General features: G+C 42.3%; 1 protein-coding gene, 2 non-coding genes and 1 pseudogene across 5 annotated transcripts in view; 2 read left to right on the top strand and 2 right to left on the bottom strand.

Annotated features, from left to right (window-relative positions):
• The window catches only part of CWF19L1 (CWF19 like cell cycle control factor 1), a 35,355-nt gene that overhangs the window by 4,728 nt on the left and 8,050 nt on the right, over positions 1–22,577 (bottom strand). For 2 of the 3 annotated variants that reach the window (XM_030808545.1, XM_030808534.1), the window contains exons 5-11: positions 19,222–19,436; positions 16,373–16,491; positions 13,208–13,292; positions 9,748–9,888; positions 8,735–8,849; positions 6,595–6,674; positions 957–1,166 (exon numbers count right to left, since the gene is read on the bottom strand). In XM_030808545.1, the coding sequence (XP_030664405.1) occupies positions 957–1,166; positions 6,595–6,674; positions 8,735–8,849; positions 9,748–9,888; positions 13,208–13,292; positions 16,373–16,491; positions 19,222–19,311 (840 nt within the window). In that variant the 5' untranslated portion in view covers positions 19,312–19,436. The remainder of the gene's footprint in view (positions 1–956; positions 1,167–6,594; positions 6,675–8,734; positions 8,850–9,747; positions 9,889–13,207; positions 13,293–16,372; positions 16,492–19,221; positions 19,437–22,577) is intronic. The other variant, XM_030808552.1, reaches the window with a different exon arrangement.
• On the bottom strand, positions 91–237 carry LOC115834573. The gene has a single exon (XR_004029513.1). It is a non-coding gene; the product is annotated as a small nucleolar RNA SNORA12 (small nucleolar RNA).
• Positions 10,985–12,180, top strand: LOC105739481 (annotated as a pseudogene).
• Positions 21,524–21,630, top strand: LOC115834518. The gene has a single exon (XR_004029465.1). It is a non-coding gene; the product is annotated as a U6 spliceosomal RNA (small nuclear RNA).

The raw sequence follows: 22,577 nt of genomic DNA, 5'->3' as shown, positions 1-22,577 counted from the left end.
GAGAAACACCCCTCAGCACAGAATATCCTCAGGCCAGACAAGCCTGTGTCAGCCTGTCTGTAAGGACTTAAACTTATGAGATAGCCTGCCACATGTGGGAGCCATTCTCTGATGCAGGAAAGGCTTAAGAGAGATATCTCTGTCACAAGCCTTTGCCATCTCCAATATTATATATGTGGCAGAGTTAGGCCCATTTGAAAACTTAACAAATGTGCCAAAAAGAAAACCACCACAACTACAAATGATTTACAATCTGATTTTCTGAGCTGCTAGCCCCATGCAGGCTTTGAGACTATTTCCTACCACTAAGCTTTCCCTCATGCTGGGCCTCCACACAAAATACTCACTTTCTTCCAAATTCTTATCCAGCAAGCCCCACATCTTCCTTGGAACTTCCTCAACTACCCACTCGTTTTCTAAACAAGGAACTTACTATCTATGCTGTTTACATGTACTGACCACACACTTCCCTGTGAAGTCTCTGGGGTTACCACCAGATACTCTTTAAAAACTTTTTAAATGAACGTTATTTAAATATTAATACAAAATATTAAATATTTTACATATTAAAGCTAAACTTTATACAATTTTTTTTTTCAAAGATGGAGTCTCACTCTGTTGCCCAGGCTGGAGTGCAGTGGCACAATCTCGGCTCACTGCAACCTCTACCTCCCAGGTTCAAGCTGTTCTCCTGTCTCAGCCTCCCGAGTAGCTGGGATTACAGGCATGCACCACCACGCCCAGCTAATTTTTTTGTATTTTTAGTAGAGACGGGGTTTCATCGTGTTGCCCAGGCTGGTCTTGAACTGCTGAGCTCAGGCAATCCAACCGCCTCGGCCTCCCAAAGTGCTAGGATTACAGGCATGAGCCACCTCACCCAGCCTATTTAAATACTTATTTACCAATATCAAGGTCCCCATAGCGCCCTTCCAAGTTTCTATGAACAGACCACCTACCTGTAGCTGGAGGTGATGGCTCTTATAATTTCTCTCAAATACAACACACCGTTTCCCTCGACTCTTAAAGAACCGTCTCAGTGTGGCCTTATACTTCTCCACCTCTTCTACCACCTCTGCTGAAAGCTCCACCACTGACTGGTAGTGTCCAATGGGCAGGATGAGGACATGGTCATCAGACAAGCCTCCTTTGGCCAGGGCAAGATAGCACTGAAGAAGCAGCACACAGAATTGAGACATCAATACAGCACGTAGGATTCTCCAGGGAGAAAAGCCTGTCCAAAGAGTGAGCATGAGGGTGTAGGCGAAAGTACTTGAGGTTGTTAATAAAAATTCTTTCTTTAAAAAATCTGATTTTAGAGATTGTAGCAACAATGTTCTCAGGTATCCGCTGAAGAATGAGATTAGGCATAAAAAATTTCTATGCAAGTAGCAAATGAACTAGGAGCAAATGAATTGAGAGAGGCACACTAGCAGGCTTTTGACTTCAAACACACTGAGCTGAGGGAGACCAGAACAAATCGCTGGGTTTTCCCTCCTATGCTCCAAACTTGAAAACAGTTTTTCAGTTTTTATCACCCTCAACCACAAAACGATATAACTTCTGATTTCAAAATGACCACTTTCGGCTGGGGTAGTGGCTCACGCCTGTAATCCCAACACTTTGAGAGGCCGAGGCAGGTGGACCGCCTGAGGTCAGAAGTTCCAGACCAGGCTGACCAATATGGTGAAACCTCATTTCTACTAAAAATACAAAAATTAGCCAGGCCCATGATGGCATGTGCCTGTAGTCCCAGCTACTCGGGAGGCTGAGACAGGAGAACTGCTTGAACCCGGGAGGCAGAGGTTGCAGTGAACCGAGATCGTGCCACTACATTCCAGCCTGGGTGACAGAGCGAGACTCCGTCTCAAAAAAAAAAGACCCCTTTCTGCCTCCCCAGTAACTGTCATTCCCACCCCCACCCCCAAATATACTACTTGGGCTCACAAAAAAAGCTAAGATGGCATGATTAGCATCTAATGTTCCTAAGCCTTAAGCTGCTGACTAAATTCTACAAAACAAAAGCAAACATACCATCTAATGGGGTAGAAGGAAAGTAAAACCTCAAACTCAGATGCATCCAAAGAGGCAGAAAAGAATGATTTCCAACAATGGATGTCAGCCTTTAATGGCAACTAAAAATATTTCTGTAAAAACCAAAACATGCAAGAATGGTCTACCACTCAGATATTCTCTGATGGGAAGATGCCATGAGTGAGCACAGAAGGGCCCAATGAGTACCAGTACAGACAAATATAGATACGTTAGAAAACAATTATCCAGACCGGGCGCATTGGCTCATGACTGTAATCCCAGCACTTTGGGAGGCCAAGGGGAGTAGATTGCGAGGTCAGGAGTTCAAGACCAGCCTGGCCAACAAGGTGAAACCCCATCTCTACTAAAAATACAAAAATTAGCTGGGCATGGTGGCACGTGCCTATAATCCCAGCTACTTGGGAGGCTGAAGCAGGTGAACTGCTTGAACCTGGAAGGCGGAGGTTACAGTGAGCCGAGATCGTGCCATTGCACTCCAGCCTGGGTGACAGAACAAGACTGTCTCGGGAAAAAAAATAAAAAATTATTCCAACTATACTCTTAGTGTGGTGGGCTCAAAGTTAAGACTGAAGGAAGGAATCACTTCTCGTCTATAATAAGAAAGTCCAATCGAATGACAGGATATGTATTGGAAAGATACTAAAGCATGATTGTCCTTGATTTGTTTGGCAGAGAGGACTGAGCATATTGACAAAGTTAATTTTCCAGATGACTAAAGTTGATGAAAACCTCACAGGCACTAAAACTTTTTTTTATTTGTATAATAACCACTTTATATTGTATTTGTTTAAAAGGTTACTCTAGAAGCCTGAGTCTTCTAGCTATTTTTGTCAGAAGGTCACTGCCATAAACATCAGCTTTTCTATTATGATGCGCATTCTTTAGGTAATTATGTCTAAACTAAAGAGCTCCTCCGCACCATCTCTAATCCTGTACTTGGAATTTTTGTGAATAGTTTCACACTTGCCTAATCTCCTCTCTCTTTCAAACTCTCACCTTCTAATCTGTTCTATATTAGAATTATCTCTAACCATGTATAAATAGGACCTGAATAAATGGTTCTCCCCATAAGTAAAATGCATTGATTTTGCAATAATTATTTTAGACTCTCAGCAGCCCTTCCCCCTTTTTACTAATCTGTGGCTATTGACCATCAGCACAATTCTATGTACTACCTTTGAGGAAGGCACGGCAAAGAGAAAGCCAGGGAAAAAATTAAAAAAAAAAAAAAAAAAAAAAAAAAAGGCAATCAAAAAGAATAGTTGCAGGGAGGAGATCCCAAACCCTTCCACAGACACCCAAAGGTCATTACAGGTTTGTAAGAGGTTTCTACCTAAGGACAGTGTAGACTCTATGCTGAAATACTCATGTGGCCTACTTGGGATGTTGGGTTGGGCCACAAACAAGACCTTTTTCCCCTCTAGTTTCAGGCCTAGATGAGAGGAAAACAGGTTTCCTTGATTGTTGCCCAGGCCCACACCCTGAGTTAGAGTAACCTGGACAATAGAAAGATGAATGGAAAAGAAAAGTCACTTCTCACTGAGGCCTAGAGCAGCACTGAGCTATGTCACACTTTCCAAATCTCTTCTCTCCTGCATGTGATCTTGAACCTATTGAAGCTTCCCAAACAGAAGGCAATTCAAAGCCTAACTTACTATACAAATTGTGTGGGAGAGAAAAATGGCATAAACTAATCCAAAGAGGAAAAAAGATGCAAAAGAGATCATCCAAAAAGGGCACTGCTATAAAAGCTAGAGCTTCTCAAGATTGCTCTTATTCCACTGAAGACTTCATCCACAGGTTCTATGGCTCAGTTGTGTCACCGGCCTTGACTCCATTAGTGCTCCCCCTAGAGATAGGAGTGTGCAACTAATTAAGACTTTTTTTTTTTTTTTGTGACAGAGTCTCGCTCTGTCCCCCAGGCTGGAGTGTGGTGGCACGATCTTGGCCTGCAACCTCTGCTTCCCAGGTTCAAACAATTCTCTGCCTCAGCCTCCTGAGTAGCTGGGATTACAGGCGCCCACCATCACGCCCAGCTAATTTTTGAATTTTCAGTAGAGACGGGGTTTCACCTTCTTGGCCAGGCTGGTCTTGAACTCCTGACCTCGTGATCCACCTGCCTCAGCTTCCCAAAGTGCTGGGATTACAGGCGTGAACAGGCGTGAGCCACTGCACCCGGCCAAGCCATTTTTTTAAACGTAAAAGACAGACTCTTCAGGTGGAAACAACACAGGCAGAAGTGTAACTCCTTAAAGTGTAAGATGAAATTGAGACTCTAGTCAGTCTACAGGAAGGAAGACACAAAAAAGCGTCCTCAGATTGTTAAGATAAGTTGAAAGGATCAACCCCAGAAACCAAAAGTAGAACAAATCAATGAGAAATGGATGAAGGCACCTGTCTTCAGAAGCACTACGCACTTAAGAAATTGTCTTAGTCCATCTTGTGTTGCTGTAATAGAATACCACAGACTATAATTTATATGAATAGAAATCTATTTGGCTTGTGATTCTGTAGACTGGGAAGTCGAAGTGCACAGCACTGGCACCTGGTAATGGCCTTCGTGCTGCATCATCCCATGGCAGAAGGGCAAGTGAGGGTGAGAGTAAAGGAGCAAAAGGGGACCTGAACTCGCTTTAACAAAGCCACTCTCATGATAACCCACTACTGTGATAACAATCCATTCATGAGGGCAGAGTCTTTATGACCAAATCACCTCTTATTAGGCCCCACCTCCCAAAACTGTCACAAAACAAAAATGACTTATAAATATTTTCCTCAGGAATCTTGGGGAACATCCAATTCTAGTCACTGGTGACTATAGTGTTAAAAATTAAGTTTTCTTCATTCTAAATGAATGAAAAAGAACAATGGTCTATAGAAAACCCAGGGAAATCAGAGTCAAAGACTGGTATTATTTAATGTCTAATCCAGCCCTACCCAAGCAAAGGTATCTGGGGAAATGTGAAATAGAATGACTTTCCCATGAGACACACACATTCAAGCTTTCCACCACCTGAATAAAATCATACTCAAGACCATCCCGTTCTCATAGTCTGATTCAATGCTTACCAAACAACCTTATCATCATTATCTTGGGTTCCCAGATACTCACACCAGGAGTGTGAATATGGGTATTCCTGTCATTAGTAAGCTACACCCTCCACTACTAAGCAAAACTGAAATTTTATCTTTGATGTGATCAGTTAGTGTGAATCAGCTTCCAGCATTACATAATTCCAGATAAAAATTCATAGGCTGGGCGTGGTGGCTCACACCTGTAATCCCAGCACTTTGGGAGGCTGAGGCGGGCGGATCACCTGAGGTCGGGAGTTCGAGACCAGCCTGGCCAGCAGGGTGAAACCCTGTCTCTACTAAAAATACAAAAATTAGCCGGATGTGATGGCAGGTGCCTGTAATCCCAGCTACTTGGGAAGCTGAGGCAGGAGAATCACTTGAACCCAGGAGGCAGAGGTTGCAGTGAACTGAGATCATGCCATTGCATTCCAACCTGGGCAACAAAGCGAGACTCCATCTAAAAAAAAAAAAATTCATAAGGCTCTAGTTTCTGAATCTGAAGCTATAAAAAGAGTATCAACATTTTTAACCCAATATGGGTATATAAGCAAGAGAAGACTGCCTTTTTAGGACAAAGAAAATAACTTTAAATGGTAATTAGCAAAAGGAACTCATCACTCTCAACTAGATGGGCTAAAAAATACAGAGAGTCCAAGAAGTATATAAAAGCATTACCCCTAGAGAACCATACCTATTTATGAGAGAGGAAAAGAGAGAGCTATCTTGTAAAACTGGCTATTGCTATAACAAATGTTGACAGGGATGTGGAAAAGGAGAAACCTTCATACATTGCTGGTGGGAATATAAGATGGTGCAGTCATTTTGGAAAACAGTTTAGCAGTTTCTTAAAAAGTTAAACATAAATTTACCATATAACCTAGCAAATCCATTCCTAGGTCTATCCAAAATAAAAACATATCCACACAAAGACTTGCATGCAGATATTTTATGGGAGCATTATTTCTAATAGCCATAAAGTAGAAACAACTCAAATGTCCATCAACTGATGAACAGATATGGACGAAATGTGGTACATCTATACACTGGAATATGATTTGGCAATAAAAAGGAATGAAATACTTATACATGCTGCAACATGGATGGACCTCAAGAATATTATGCTAAGTAAAAGAAGCTAGACACAAAAGACCACATGTTGTATGATTCCATTTATAAGAAATGTCCAAAAAAGGCAAACTATGGAGATAGTAAGTAGACTAGTTGCTGCCTGAGGCTAAAGTTGGGAACAGGGATTAACTGTAAACGGGCATAAGAGATCTTACTGCAATGATAAAAATGTTCTAAAACTATACCATGTGATGGTGGCATAACTCAGTAACCTGACAAAAATCACTGAATCATACACTTAAACATGGGTAAATGTTATATGTAGATTATACCTCAATAAAGTTAATAAAAAAACAAATAGGTATCTCCTTCTCTATAAAGTCCGAGGAAGTAACTCACATGTGTGCCGATGTTGACCACCAAATGCTTTTCCACTTCAGGGCTAGCAAGGCAAAACCAGCAGGGTCCTGGAGGCTGAGCTTCATGTAAAAGAAAGCCAGGTGTTACTATGGTCCAAGCACTACAGCATATAATCACCCCACAGAACTCAGCTTCGTCTGATTTTTATATCCTGAAAAGACTAGTATACAACACTGCCACAATGGGCTGAGCCTGTGCTCCTCACTATGACCCCCTATGAACATTTTCAATGAAATTAAACTTCCATTAGAATTTGTAACCAATCCACAGGTAGGCAATCCACAAGTGCAAAATCACACACTGACTAAAGTAGCACATAACTGGCAATAGGCTACAACAAAAGAACACTGAACTGGGTGTCAAGAGCCCCAGTTAAAGCCCCAGCTATGCCATTAGCGATGACCCTGGAAAATTTACCCTCCCAAGGTCAGCTTCTTCTGTGAAACAAAAAGATGAAGAAAGAGAATCTCAATGAAACACCCTTAAAGTCCTTCCTTCGAGTTTGATCATTCTATTATTTTATGAACCTATATTGGTTTTGGAAACTCTTTACCTCATTATGTTTTACAGACACAAAGGAAAGGTGCTTTTTCCGTAGTTCTTACAGGAAGCGCCTCAGAACAGCCTCAAAGTCAGGCCGTTCTTATTTTATTTTATTTTATTTTATTTTATTTTATTTTATTTTATTTTTTGAGACGGAGTCTCGCTCTGTCGCCCAGGCTGGAGTACAGTGGTGCATCTTGGCTCACTGCAAGCTCCGCCTCCCAGGTTCATGCCATTCTCCTGCCTCAGCCTCCTAAGTAGCTGGGACTACAGGTGCCTGCCACCACGCCTGGTTAATTTTTTGTATTTTTAGTAGACACGGGGTTTCACCGTGTTAGCCAGGATGGTCTCGATCTCCTGACCTCATGATCCACCCACCTCGGCCTCCCAAAGTGCTGGGATTATAGGCGTGAGCCACCGCGCCCGGCCCGTTATTTTATTTTTTTGAGACAGGGCCTTGCTCTGTCACCCAGGTTGGAGTGCAGTGGCACGATCTTGGCTCACTGCAATCTCTGCCTCCTGGGTTCAAGCGATTCTCATGCCTCAGCCTCCCGAGGAGCTGGGACTACAGGTGGGTGCCACCATGCCTTGCTAATTTTTTGTATTTTTAGTAGAGACAGGGTTTCACCATGTTGGCCAGGCTGGTCTCGAACTCCTGGCCTCAAGTGATCCACCCGCTTCGGCCACCCAAAGTGCTGGGATTACAGTTAGTGTGACTCAGTTTCCAGCATTACATAATTCTAGATAAAAATTCATAAAGCTCTAGTTTCTGAATCTGAAGCTATAAAAAGAATATCAACTTTCTTTTTTTTTTTGAGATGCAGTCTCACTCTGTCACCCAGGCTGGAGTGCAATGGCATCATCTCGACTCACTGCAACCTCCGCCTCCTGGGTTCAAGCAATTCTCCCACCTCAGCCTCCTGAGTAGCTGGGACTACAGGTACGTGCCACCACACCTGGCTAATTTTTGTATTTTTAGTAGAGAAGCGGTTTCACTATGTTGGCCAGGTTGGTCTCAAAATTCTGAACTCATGATCTGCCTGGCTCAGCCTCCCAAAGTGCTGGATTACAGGCATGAGCCCCTGCACCAGACCAAGAATATCAACACTTTTATCCCAATATGGGTATATAAGCAACAGAAGACTGCCTTTTTAGGACAAAGAAAATCGCTTTAAATGGTAATTAGCAAAAGGAACTCATCACTCTCAAGTAGATGGGCTAAAAATACAGACAGTCCAAGAAGTATATAAAAGCATCACCCCTGGAGAACCATACCTATTTATGAGACAGGAAAAGAGGGAGCTATCTTATAAAACTGGCTATTGCTATAACAAATGTTGACAGGGATGTGGAAAAGCAGAAACCTTCATACATTGCCGGTGGGAATATAAGATGGTGCAGTCACCCTCACCTGGCCAAGGCCATGTTTATATTTTATTTTTACTGTTGGTCCTAATGACTCATTGCACAATTCTCCCCTGCCAGAAGAGACTCTCTTAGCAATGCTGCTTTCCAAAGAAAAGCCAAAATAACAGTTACTGTTCATAGAGGAGACCCCTGGAATAAAGGTACTTACGAGGTTTGCGAGGCAGCTTTGGATGAGGAGAAGATTTGCTATCTCTACCTGTGGATGAACGCTTCCTTCCCTGCTTTTCATTTAAATCAAAGAAAAACTGACAGGCTGATTCTTCCTGGAATGGCCAAAAGCAGAAGATTAAGTGGTATTCAACTAACCTTTAGATAAGTAGCCGACCATTCACATACAAGGGAACATTCCTTCCATGCCATATCTATCTTTCTTCTCAGTCCTTTCTGCACACTCTAGGGAAGCAAAATATCTTCCCAATTCTGATGCCTGAACTCTTCAGTCATACATCAACACTTATCCAAACTACTGCCAAATTCATCTCTTTGGAAAAACAAGTTAAAATGCAAGTTATAAAGTAATTCTTGCCTAAAGCAGAACAACATGAACCCACCTAAATTCTCTTTTCCTCTCAACAAGGACATAGTGTAGTCATACAATTTCACAGGTCAAACAAGCCTAATTCAGCCTTAATTAAGAGATAAGAAGGCTGCTCGGAAAGAAAGGTCTGAGAAAGCAGACCGTGCATGCTAGTAAGGGAACTTGACATTCCTTGCTTTAGTGGGGAAAAAATTAATTTGAGAAAACTCTGCTATTAAGAAAATTTCTTCAGAGTGAATCTTATTTTCCTAATAGCAGTCATCATAAAATCACAAATTACATTGCTATGAAGCTGCTAGAGCCTTGCCTAAAGAGCTAAGAACAGATAATCAACTTTAGACAAAGACTTTACAAATAAAACTGTAACCCCAAACGTCTGAATCCAGTTTGGACAAAGAAAGACCTAATGTATGAAACTGTTAACCCCAAACTACAATAAAAAACCCTAAGCTTAGTTGAAATCTACTAAGATTTTCTAAACACCATCATGATTTCCCAAGGGGAAAAAAAAGATTTAGATTCTAACGATTAAACTTGTCTTATGTACTAAACTATAACTAGGAAAAGAACACATATAATGGGCAACCCTGCCCAGAAAATGCCAACGCTCAATCAGAACATACCACAGGGGCAAGAATTTGCTTTCCTATGGATGCTTCCTGCCCAGATTTTCTGTAAGGGTTTTCAGTGACATCCGGAGGCTGTTTTACCAGTTCTGCTGCATCCATTAGCTTCATGGGAACAATACTGAATGCGTAAAGATACTTTAGAGAAAAAGAACATAATGACGTTAGGGGAAATACTATTGACCCAACTGTAATCAACCTATTTTACTGTGAAGATTTCACAGAAAACATGTGAAACTCAGTAAAATTAAAAGAACAGCAACCAGCCCATCCATAGCTCAGAGAATAAACAGTAAAGCAAATGCCAATTCAGTGGCCTCTGCAGGGGCTCACCAAGGGCTGACAAAGAAATGAACAAGAAATCAAAGCCCCCACCCTCACAAACCAGGAGTTCTCACTTGGATAATAGAATAGTGACAACTGTGACTACAAGGCCCAGAGGGACTTGCTGTATAACCCTTGAAGACAAACTGCTTCTGTCTCTGAGTCCCTTATCTTTGTGTACTTTGTCCACAGAATTGTGGCACTGCCATTCATTTTTCCTAATGAAAATTACAAACGAACTTAGTGTTTCTCTCTCTGATATTATACAAATTCTGCTATATATGCTAATAAAATTTTCGTAAGAGACTAGCAGCAAAGAAATAAATATTCATATAAATATTTGGAATCTTGCACTAATGCCACAGATATTGAAAACTTTAGATAAGATATAAATAGATGTTTAAACTTACTACTGATTAGGGAAATGCAACTAAGTAACAATTATATATGATTTATCACATTGGCAAAAACTTTAATAAAACTTTGAAGTGGGCCGGGGGTGGTGGCTCATGCCTGCAATCCCAGCACTTTGGGAGGCTGAGGCGGGCAGATCACCTGAGGTCAGGAGATAGAGACCAGCCTGACCAACATGGAGAAATCCCGTCTGTACTAAAAATACAAAAGATTAGCCAGGTGTGGTGGCACACACCTGTAGTCCCAGCTACTCAGGAGGCTGAGGCAGGAGAATTGCTTGAACACGGGAGGTGGAGGTTGCAGTAAGCCGAGATCGCGCCACTACACTCCAGCCTGGGCAATAGACAGAGACTCTATCTTAAAACAAACAAACAAACAAACAAAAACTCTGACTTGATCCAGTGAGAAATATGGAGGAGGAAAAAAAAACACTGCTGGGGTAGGGGTATAAATTGGAACAAAGTTTTTAGATGAATAATACTTGCCAAATTTTATAATGTGCACACCTTTTGACGAAAGTGTAAGTTGCTTATGGCTGAGGCTAACATGTCCCTGAGAATAAAACAGACTGAAAATACTAAGTGTTATTCAGTTTGAAAGGGCAATTAAAAGAAAAATTACAAATCTAAACTTGCTAAGAATTGGGCAAAAAAGCTGAAAACAGGCTGGGGAATTTATGTGGAGGTCAGAGTGGAAGCAGGTATGAAAGGGTCCAGCAGAAGAAAATATGGCTGCCAAAGTGTTTTGAGTCCGTTGGCAAGTTTGGCCTGGCCTTAGCTGTTGCAGGAGACGTGGTGAACTCTGCCCTATATAATGTGGATGCTGGGCAAAGAGCTGTCATCTTTGACCGATTCCATGGAGTACAGAACACTGTGGTAGGGAAAGGGACTCACTTTCTCATTCCATGGGTACAGAAACCTATTATCTTTGACTGCCGTTCTTGACCATGTAATGTGCCAGTCATCACTGATAGCAAAGATTTACAGGATGTCAACATTACAGTGCACATGGGGGCCTGTCGCTAGCCAGCTTCCTCGCATCTTGACCAGCACTGAAGAGGATTATGAAAAGCGTGTGCTGCTGTCCATCACTACCGAGATCCTCAAGTCAGTGGTGGCTCACTTTGATGCTGGAGAACTAATCACCTAAAGAGAAGTGGTCTCCAGGCAGATGAGCAACGACCTTACGGAGCGAGCAGAAACCTTTGGGCTCATCCTGGATGACGTGTCCTTGACACATCTGACCTTCGGGAAGGAGTTCACAGAAGCAGTGGAAGCCAAACAGGTGGCTCAGCGGGAAGCAGAGAGCACCAGATTTGTGGCAGAAAAGGCTGAGCAGCAGAAAAAGGTAGCCATCATCTCTGCTGAGGGCGATTCCAAGGCAGCTGAGCTGATTGCCAACTCACTGGCCACCGCAGGGAACGGCCTGATCGAGCTGCGTAAGCTGGAAGCTGCAGAGGACATCACATACCAGCTCTCATACTCTGGGAACATCAGCTCTCTGCCAGCGGGGCAGTCCATGCTCCTCCAGCTGCCCCTGAGGGGCCACCCTGCCTGCACCTCCACAGGCCAACTGGGCCTCAGCCCTGATGATTCTTAACACTGTCTTCCTTCTGCCCCAACCCTAGAAATCACTGTGAAATTTCATGATTGGCTTAAAGTGAAGGAAATAAAGGTAAAATCACTTCAGATCCGCCCCCCCCCCAAAAAAACGGTTAAAATATTATGGAAAAAAACAAAATATCGATGTGCTTATCTTTTGTATGCATTGTCTATGGCATGTGACAGTGGAATAATCTTCAGAATCTTTATCTGCCTATTTTCCCACTTCACTAACTGTTCTTATTTTAGCTGTCTCAATCCATAATAGGTTAGTTTTGGCCCTGGGAAATCAGAAATGCTCTCAGAGAAGTGAGAAAAACAACCTATTTTTCTGGTATATTCTCTTTCATCAACTTCACTGTTTTCCAATACAAAGATAGATTCCAGGTATCACTAAGATTTCCCTCAGGAAATCTTAGCCCTAAGGAGGGCTTAGGTAAGTCCTCTGGGTTTTTTTTGTTTGTTTGTTTCCCGAGACAGAGTCTCACTTTGTCACCCAGGCTGGAGTGCAGTGGCCCAATCTCAGCTCACTACAGTCTCCACCTCCCACATTCAAGCAATTCTCCTGCCTCAGCCTCCTGAGTAGCTGGGATTACAGGTGCCCCCCACTACACCTGGCTAATTTTTTTTATTTTTTATAGAGATGGGGTTTCACCATGTTGGCCAGGCTGGTCTCAAACTCCTGGCCTCAAGTGATCTGCCCACCTCAGCCTCCCAAAGTGCTGGGATTACAGGCGTGGGCCACCATGCCCAACTCTTTGGGGTTTTCTTATTTCAGCTAAATGAAGTTGCTAAAGAAGTAAGCAAGCATCTGAGGGCAAATTCACAAATACCCATAGAGACAACCACATAGATGTGGAAGTAAAGGAACACTGTTCATTTGGTATTTTGCCTTTATTCCTCTGGGCCTATTTTCCCAAACCCTTCTTTAAACTCTCCTACAAAAAGACCCAAAAAGACTTGACCTTTCATTACCATATCTTTACAAAGGAGTCTCCGAAACTGCTGGGACCTTGCAGTCAGGGAGAAGAGAAGATCTGAATGCTAAACTGGACAAGGGATACATTCATCAGGCAGACCATGAATATCAACCTTCCACCAAATAGATAAATCTTTACCTTTTTCTTTTCTGGATTTCCAACATTTGCCAGAGCTATAAACCGAGTGACATGCTGTGCATTTTCCTGTAGAACGATATGGTTTCTACAACATATTTGAGAGACAAAAAATTACAAACAATTTTACTTTTGGTTTGCAAGGACAAAATATGTGGACTCTATGGGGCCATAAAAAGAGCAGAGGTCCTCAGTTCATCATCACAAGTCAAATGATTTCAGATAAGTTACTATCTATCCGTCTAATAGGGCAACAATCCCTACCTCGCAAGGCTGTTTTAGGAAGAGATGAGATTAGGTCTTCAGAAACCATCAAAACTCCAACTTTTGGCTTTAAAAGAGTTGTAAAATTGGCAAAATGTTGACAATAGTTCAAGCTAAGTGATGGACACATGAGGGTTCACTTTACTATTGCCTCTTCTTTTGTGTAATAAAAAGCTAAAATAGGCCAGGCATTTTGGGAGGCTGAGACAGGAGGATTGCTTGAGCCCAGGAGTTTGAGACCACCCTGGGCAACACAGTGAGACTCTGTCTCCACAAAAAAATTTTTAAATTAACTGGGCATGGTGGTGCATACCTATAGTCCCAGCTACTCAGGAGGCTAAGGTAGGAGAATCACTTGAGCCCACAAGGTTGAGGCTGCAGTGAGCCTTCATAGTACCTCAGCACTCCAGCCTGGGAGACAGAATGAGATCTTGTCTCAAAAATAAAAAATAAAAAATAAAAATGTAGTCCTTTGTGTCTGGCTTCATTCACTTAACATAAAGTTTTCAAGGTTCAACCATGTTGTAGCACATATCAGTACTTCATTGCTTTTCCTTGCCAAATAACATTTCATCATGTATTTACCACTTTTAGTTTACCCATTCATCAGGTGATGGACATTTGGGTTGTTTGCACTTGTGAGCTATTATGAATAACGCTATTATCATAATTTGTGTACAAGTTTTTGTGTGGACATATGTTTTCCCTTATCTTGGGACAGGAATAAAATTGCCATTACCATGCTGCTGACTCTTATGTTTAACCTTTCAAGAACTGCTAAACAGTTTTCCAAAGTGGCTGCACCATTTTACACTCTCACCAACAATGTGTGAGGGTTCCAATTCCTCCACATCCTTGCCAACACCTGTTATTATGTATTTGCCTTTTTGACTACTGCCATCCTAGTGGGTATGAAGTGGTATATCATTGTGCTTTTGATTTGCATTACCATAATGGCTAATGATAACGAGCATCTTTTTATATGTCTACTGGCCTTTTTTTTTTTTTTTGAGATGGAGTCTCACTCTGTTGCCCAGGCTGGAGTGCAGTGGCGCGATCTCTGCTCACTGCAAGCTCCGCCTCCCGGGTTCATGCCATTCTCCTGCCTCAGCCTTCCAAGTAGCTGGGACTACAGGCGCCTGCCACCATGCCCAGCTAATTTTTAGTATTTTTAGTAGAGACAGGGTTTCACCATGTTAGCCAGGATGGTCTCGATCTCCTGACCTCATGATCCGCCTGCCTCGGCCTCCCAAAGTGCTGGGATTACAGGCGTGAGCCACCGCGCCCAGCCCTATTGGCCATTTTTATATGTTCTATGAAAAACTGTGTTCAGATTCTTAAGAACTGTGTAAGTTTTGAGTGGCTTGTTCCCAAAACTTCTGTTTTCGCGGTATATTTTTAGAGAACAAGACATTTTTCTGGAATGAATATATGGAGATTTAACAGAAAAACCTGTATTACCTATGATTCTGCATTACACTGTGGGATTATGGTAAGGGGGGTATTCTCTTCTTGCTCACTTACATTTTTTTAACTAGCAACAAGTATATATTACTTTTGTAAAAAAGAAGGGAAAGAAGTTATTTTAGGGATAATCCATGCCCTTTATCAGTGAAGATAATTCTGAGCTTTTACTTAACTCTCTCACTTGTAAAACAATGGTTTTCTTGGCAATATATTCTTTAAGAACTTGACCTCTATATCAGGAGATCGAGACCATCCTGGCTAACACGGTGAAACCCTGTCTCCGCTAAAAATACAAAGAATTAGCCAGGTGTGGTGGCGGTCGCCTGTAGTCCCAGCTACTCAGGAGGCTGAGGCAGGAGAATGGCATGAACCCGGGAGGCGCAGGTTGCAGTGAGCCGAGATCATGCCACTGCACTCCAGCCTGGGCGACAGAGCAAGATTCTGTCTCAAAAAAAAGAATATATATACCTACTATATACCTACTATGCTACTATGTACCCACAAAAATTAAAAAAATAAAAACTCCACCTCTGAATGCAAAAGAAAAAAAAAATATTTTCTTGGCTGGGCACGGTGGCTCATGCCTGTAATCCCAGCACTTTGGGAGGCTGAGGCGGGCAGATCATGAGATCAAGAGTTCAAGACCAGCCTGACTGACATGGTGAAACCCCGTCTCTATTAAAAATACAAAAAAACTTAGCCGGACATGGTGGCACGCACCTGTAATCCTAGCTACTCAGGAGGTTGAGCTAGGAGAATCACTTGAACCCAGGAGGCGGAGGTTGCAGTGAGCCGAGATCATGCCACTGCACTCTAGCCAGGCGACAGAGCGAGACTCCATCTCAAAAAAAAAAAAAAAAAAAAAGACAAAAAAAAAATTTTTTTATTTTTCCCTCTCATTTATTTTTAATTGACAACTAAAAATTGTATTTTTTATTGTATACACATGCTGTTTTGAAATGTGTATATATTGTGGGATGGCTAAATCAAGCTAATTAACATATGCATTATCTCATATATATTTGTGGTAAAAAATTTTTTAAAGAAATGGGACTCCCTATGTTGCCCAGGCTAAAGTGCAGTGGCTATTCACAGGTGTAGTCATTGCACACTATAGCCTTGAACTCCTGGGCTCCAGCGAGCCTCCTGCCTCAGCCTTCCAAGTAGCTGGAACCACAGGCACACACCATCATGCCTGGCCCTGAAAAGGAAAAAACTGATACAAGTTCTTGATTCTGAAACTGAAGGATTTCCAAAGTGATTTCAAATTAGGGAACAAACTCAGAGAAGATGCATGACTTGAGAGTCACTTATTTCAGTGTCTGAGTAACCAAATGGAACCAAGATGTTATATGGTTAAAAACGAACAAGAGAAGTTGATACAGAAGATCCATGACAAATTCTTCAAAAAGCCAAAAAGAATGAAATGCTACTCACCGATATGGAAGCCTCTCATAATAGGTCTTTTCCAAAGCAGCAAAATGATATCTTGGTTTCAAGCCCGTGGCAAGACTGGAAACCAAAGCAGAACCACATTTTTTGGTATCCACTTCTCTCTAGTAAACAAAAACTTAGTCATCCATACAGACCAAAAGTTATCAAGAAATGCAAATAAATAATAAGACATTTTGAAATGTCTTTAAAATTTATACATGAATACAAATGTGGGCAGAAGGAACTGCACATTGAATTTCATACATATGGCAATCAGAGAAAAAATCTTAACAAATAAGGGAGCTAAACTATTATGAATGTAGAAATAGGAACAACTGTTGGAAGCCAGAGATTAAAATGTAACTCCTCCATATCAATACCCAAAACATAAATTATTAAAACCTTTTTTGGAAAGCAAGCTCTCCCTCTGGAGCCCACAGACTGGGCTTCTAGTTTTGGTTTGTTTTTTGTTTTTTTTTTGAGATGGAGTCTTGCTTTGTCACCCAGGCTGCTGGAGTACAGTGACACAATCTCGGCTCACTGAAACCTCTGCATCCTGGGTTCAAGAAGTGATTCTCCTGCCTCAGCCTCCCTAGTAGCTGGGATTACAGGCACGTGCCACCACGCCTGGCTAATTTTTGTATTTTTAGTAGAGATGGGGTTTCACCATGTTGGCCAGGCTGGTCTCAAACTCCTGATCTCGTGATCCACCCACCTCAGCCTCCCAAAGTGCTGGGATTACAGGCGTGAGCCACTGCGCCCAGCCTCTAGTTTGTTAATGTAGTGCATCTGTAGTTCACAGGTCTAGACAGTCATAGTCAATTCAGAAAATCAAAGCGAAAAGCTAGGCTTCAGGGCTCCTAGGATCCACAGACTATCTGGTATAGAGTATTCAAGTACTTCATCACGAGCATATAATCCTTTATTTTGCTTCAGTCAAGGAAGTGGCAGTTCGAGGAAGGGCATAACCACACCCTTCTTAAGTAACATGAAGTTTGCCCAAAGTTATTCTTGCTCCCAGAACATCCCCAGATTCTGTTAACAACCAATTAAGTGATCTCTCACCCACAGCGTTATTTATGAACTCTATTCTAAGAGAAGGTATTACTTGGAAATAAGCTAACAAAGTTTGTTTTCCACTACGTAAAGCAGCAATTTCCTTTTGTCTTATGCATGTTTCCTTCAGGTTTCTGCTGAAGGGCAGGGAATTAGCTTTAAGTTCAGTCCTAGCATCTTAGGGATTGGTGAACTGTACTTTTCTCCTCCATAAATACACTGTATGGTTATTTGTAAGTCTTGATCAAAATCAATTTTTAGCTCCCCGCAAAACAAAGGGGTCTCGTTTTCTCATCCTTCCTTACAGAGCATCACATGTGTCTTTCTCTCTTCCTTCATCACTTTAGCAGCCCTTCTTTGGATCTTTCCTAGCTTTGCTATATCCTTGTGCTCCAACCAGCTCTACGCCTTGTATTCTAGGTAATGAGTAACCACGGGTTTGTCAAAAAGGAAGAGAGCATCCTCCTTGATAATGCCTGGTATCCTGTTGGCCTTTTTGGTCATAGACACATGGTGCTGAAACTGGCAAGGGGTGGTATACAGGCTCCACTTCTGGATCATCACTGATAATCCTGAATCCATCCATGGAGATTTGTTCCCAAATGCGTTCTTACATTTCCCTTCAATGAAGCTCAGCCAGTGTTTTCTGCCCTCACACATAACCTTTTCAAAATCTTCCTTAGGCTTACTTCCACCAGTGTAGTATTTCACTCCCCATGATAGTTGTCACTCCTGGTGTACCATCCTTTTCAAGATTACTCATAAAATATTAAAATCTGGCCAGGCATGGTGGCTCACGCCTGTAATCCCAGCACTTTGGGAGGCCAAGGCGGGTGGATCACCAGAGCCCAGGAGTTCAAGACCAGCCTAGGCAACCCCATCTCTACTAAAAATACAAAAATTAGGCTGGGCGCAGTGGCTCATGCCTGTAATCTCAGCATTTTGGGAGGCTGAGGTGGGCAAATTACTTGAGGTCAGGAGTTTGAGACCAGCCTGGCCAACATGGTGAAACCCCATCTCTACTAAAAATACAAAAAAATCCGCCTGTAATCCCAGCACTTTGGGAGGCCAAGGCAGGCAGATTGCCTGAGCTCAGGAGTTCACAACTAGCCTGGGCAACACGGTGAAACCCCATCTCTACTAAAATACAAAAAATTAGCCAGGCATGGCAGTGCGTGCTTGTAGTCCCAGCTACTTGGGAGGCTGAGGCAGGAGAATTGCTTGAACCCAGGAGGCGGAGGTTGCGGTGAGCAGAGATGGCACCACTGCACTCCAGCCTGGGTGACAGAGCAAAACTCCATCTCAAAAAAAAAAAAGAAAAAAAAATTAGCCAGGCGTGGTGGCGCATGCCTATAATCTTAGCTACTCAGGAGGCTGAGGCAGGAGAATCATTTGAACCTGGGAGGAGGAGGTTGCAGTGAGCCAAGATCGCACCACTGCACTCCAGCCTGGGTGACAAGAGTGAGACTCCATCTCAAAAAAAAAAAAAAAAAAATCAGCGAAGCCTCAAAACATTAAGAGGCTTAGGAAAGGGCACTTGAAGCAGAGAATATAAAAAACCATTCCTTTATAATTAAGATTTCAGCAGTCTCATCTATGAATCACACTTTCATGAAATTAACTTTTGCTTTGATCAGTTGATACAGCTTTTAGAATCCTGAAAATTTTCACAGAAGACTTCTAATAAAAGGTACCCAAGAGTTAAAATACTCAATATAAACAGGAAAAGAAAAAAGTCCCAACTCAAGCCAGTGCAATTTGCTTTTAGAAATTCCAACTAAACAAGTACTACTCACAGAAGAATTCCCAAAGTTCCCCACATACTTGGGCCATGGGGATGTGAGCAAGATATCAACACCCTTAAACTGGGAGGTTGTACACAGCATCGTTCTCAGAGAAGACACATCCTTGGGACTAAAACTATAACCTGGTACTGGCTCATTTAAGGACTCTGTCCCACTGAGGTACACAATCTGCAGCCCCGAGCTTCCAGTGAAGATACCTTTACGACCTGGGTTCAAAGAAAAATGAACAAATTTTAGTCAAAATTGCAGAATGAAAAGCCATCAATAGGGGGATGAATCTCCCATGACTCTCCTATGTCCCTGCCATTTTACACGTCTGACGTGTAAACTCTCCAGCAGCTCCCTTCTGGCTGCTAGGCATCAATGGTGAATGGCTACAACAGTATTCCTGCTCAGTAAACACCAACAGCCCTACGTGGAGACTGCTGGAGCCCACGGGCCAGTATGTTTATGCTAGGTGCCTTACAAATATTACTGGAAAAAGTTGGGAAGAGAAGATCAGGTAAAAGGCTTTCTGCCTTCTAGAGAAGATTCTACATGGACTTAAATGCAGACATCTGGACACAGGAAAAGGCAATGCGAAGAAAAATACAGTTCTAAGGAAGCTACAGTCTAGAAAAGATGCACACGGTGAAACCCCGTCTCTACTAAAATACAAAAAATTAGCCAGGCATAGCAGCATGTGCCTGTAGTAGTCCCAGCTACTTGGAAGCAGGCAGCAACTTCCAAGTGAATGAAAACATTTGGAAAGAGCAAGTGTTTAGGAAAAATTAAAGACGCTACTCTCTTCTAGGGTTATTCCTGGCTTGTGGCCTTGTTTCCATTCCCTCCTGTTGCCTTCAAGACCTTGCTCCATCAATTTTCACTTCCCTTTCATCGACTGAGTCTACTCAGCTGGCGCTTTTTGTTCCGAAAAAAACATGCTCAATCATCGCCATCCAAAATGAACACACATACTAAGAAACTTCCTCCTCTTCAGTTTTGAATTTCTGAAGAGTAGTCCATGCTTTACCTTTTTTTTTTTTTTTTTTTTTTGAGATGGAGTCTCGCTCTGTTGCCAGGCTGGAGTGCAGTGGCGTGATCTTCGCTCATTGCAACCTCCACCTCCGCCTCCCGGGTTCAAGTGATTCTCCTGCCTCGGCCTCCCGAGTAGCTGGGACTACAGGCGCCCGCCACCATGCCCAGTTAATTTTTCTGTTTTTAGTAGAGATGGGGTTTCATCATGTTGGCCAGGATGGTCTCAACCTCTTGACCTTGTGATCTGCCCACCTCGACCTCCCAAAGTGCTAGGATTACAGGTGTGAGCCACCACGCCCGGCCTACTTTATTAGTTCCTTAACCCCCTGCAATCAGTTTCCTTCTCCCATCACTCTCTTAAAGGTCACCCTATATTTGCCAATGTTCTCCTGAAACTATGTTATCTTCACTTAGATTCCATGAAGTTGACAATATCTTTACCTCTCGAACAGTCCTCTAAGCACTTTTATGTCTTTGTTCCTACCCCCTAGATGAAGATATACCATCCCCACCCACCAAGGTACTATCATCAACCTGCTTCCCTTCTGATTGTATTTCTTCCTTAATAATTTGATCCTCAGCTCTATTTTTCTTTCATCATTATGGGACCAACTCTCCAAAGCCTATACTCTTCAACATTGATACTCTAGAAAGCACTCTCGGGCCAGCACAGTGGCTAATGCCTGTAATCCCAGAACTTTGGGAGGCTGAGGCGGTTGGATCACCTGAGGTCAGGATTTCGAGACCAGCCTGACCAACATGGTGAAACCCTGTCTCTACTAAAAAATACAAAATTAGCCGGGCATGGTGGCACACACCTGTAACCCCAGCTACCCAGGAGGCTGAGGCAGAAGAATCGCTTGAATCCAGGAGGCAGAGGCTGCAGTGAGCCAAGACTATGCCATTGCAATTCGGTCTGGGCAACAAGAGCAAAACTCCATCTCAAAAAATAATAATAATAACTCTCACTTCCAACTATATGTTGGATGTCCTACCAGTACTTCAAGCTCACTATCACATGTTCACTACCAAGTTCATTGCTTGATCCTCCTACTGGATCCAAAAAATCTATTTCACAGAAATAACCCAAGTACCTTAGCTGCTCTTTCCTTTCCTGGCATTAAATTCATATAGTAAAATGGCTGCCAAATATCTACAGTAATGACCTTAATCCAAATCTACAAACTATACCAAGAACTGCATAAGTCAGGCTCATGTTAAAATCTACAACAGAATTTCAAAATGCGTATCTGATATGTGTAGTTAAAAATAAACAATGCTCACTTCAGCAGCACATATACTAAAACCGGAAAGATAAAGAGAATATTAGCACAGCACCTGCACAAGGATGACACGCAAATTCATGAAGAGTTCCATATTAAAACAACAAAATAAATAAAGTCCTTCCTTCAATTTTTGCTTAAAGAAGTCCCATAGGATTAGAGCAAAATAAGACTGGTAACAGGAGGGCCATAGCCAAATAAAGACTAAAGGCCAAGATGAACTATGATGGGGAAGGAGAGAGAGGACATTTACAGCAAAGGAAATGAAGAAGCTTTCTAGAGAAATAAGACCAACAAAGAGGAAATGTGAAGAATAGTAAATTCAATTAAAAAAAAAAAAAAAAAGCCGGGCACAGTGGCTCACGCCTGTAATCCCAGCACTTTGGGAGGCTGAGGCGGGCAGACCACCAGGTCAGGAGATCGAGACCATCCTAGCCAACATGGTGAAATCCCGTCTCTACTAAAAATACAAAAATTAGCTGGGTATGGTAGCGCGTGCCTGTAATCCCAGCTACTCGGGAGGCTGAGGCAGGAGAATCACTTGAACGAGGGAGTCGGAGGTTGCAGTGAGCCGAGATCATGCCACTGCACTCCAGCCTGAGCAACAGAGCAAGACACTGTCTTAAAAATTAAAAAAAAAAAAAAAAAAAAAAAAAAAAAAAAAGAGTTGAATGATTTAAGAGGCAGCAGACTGCCAGCAGGTGGGGGGAAAACAAAAGCAAAATTTGACAGTGCTTTTGAAAATGGCCAGACATTGAAAGAGCCACTAAAAGCAATACAGAGGGCTGTGGAGGAAACAACTTTAAGCTGGAACTGAAGAGGGTACCTAGAACCAGAAAAAGGAGAGTAAAAGAAGTGTAAAAACCCCCCAAAGAACAGCACTAAAAACTTGAGTTGCCAAAACCTTAGAGTGAAACCTAGAGCTATAAATAGTTGGGAGGCTAATTAACAAGTAAGCTGTATATATCTAGCAAGATTGTATGGTAAGGCCACATACATGAAATTTCCTTTGTGTGAACATAATTTATACCTTAAGTATCCCATATA

The sequence above is a fragment of the Nomascus leucogenys genome, chromosome 3 (assembly GCF_006542625.1).
Source record: "Nomascus leucogenys isolate Asia chromosome 3, Asia_NLE_v1, whole genome shotgun sequence".
NCBI lineage: Eukaryota > Metazoa > Chordata > Mammalia > Primates > Hylobatidae > Nomascus > Nomascus leucogenys.
The sequence above is the reverse complement of the archived record's forward strand: the minus strand, read 5'-3'. Positions and strand labels throughout refer to the sequence as shown.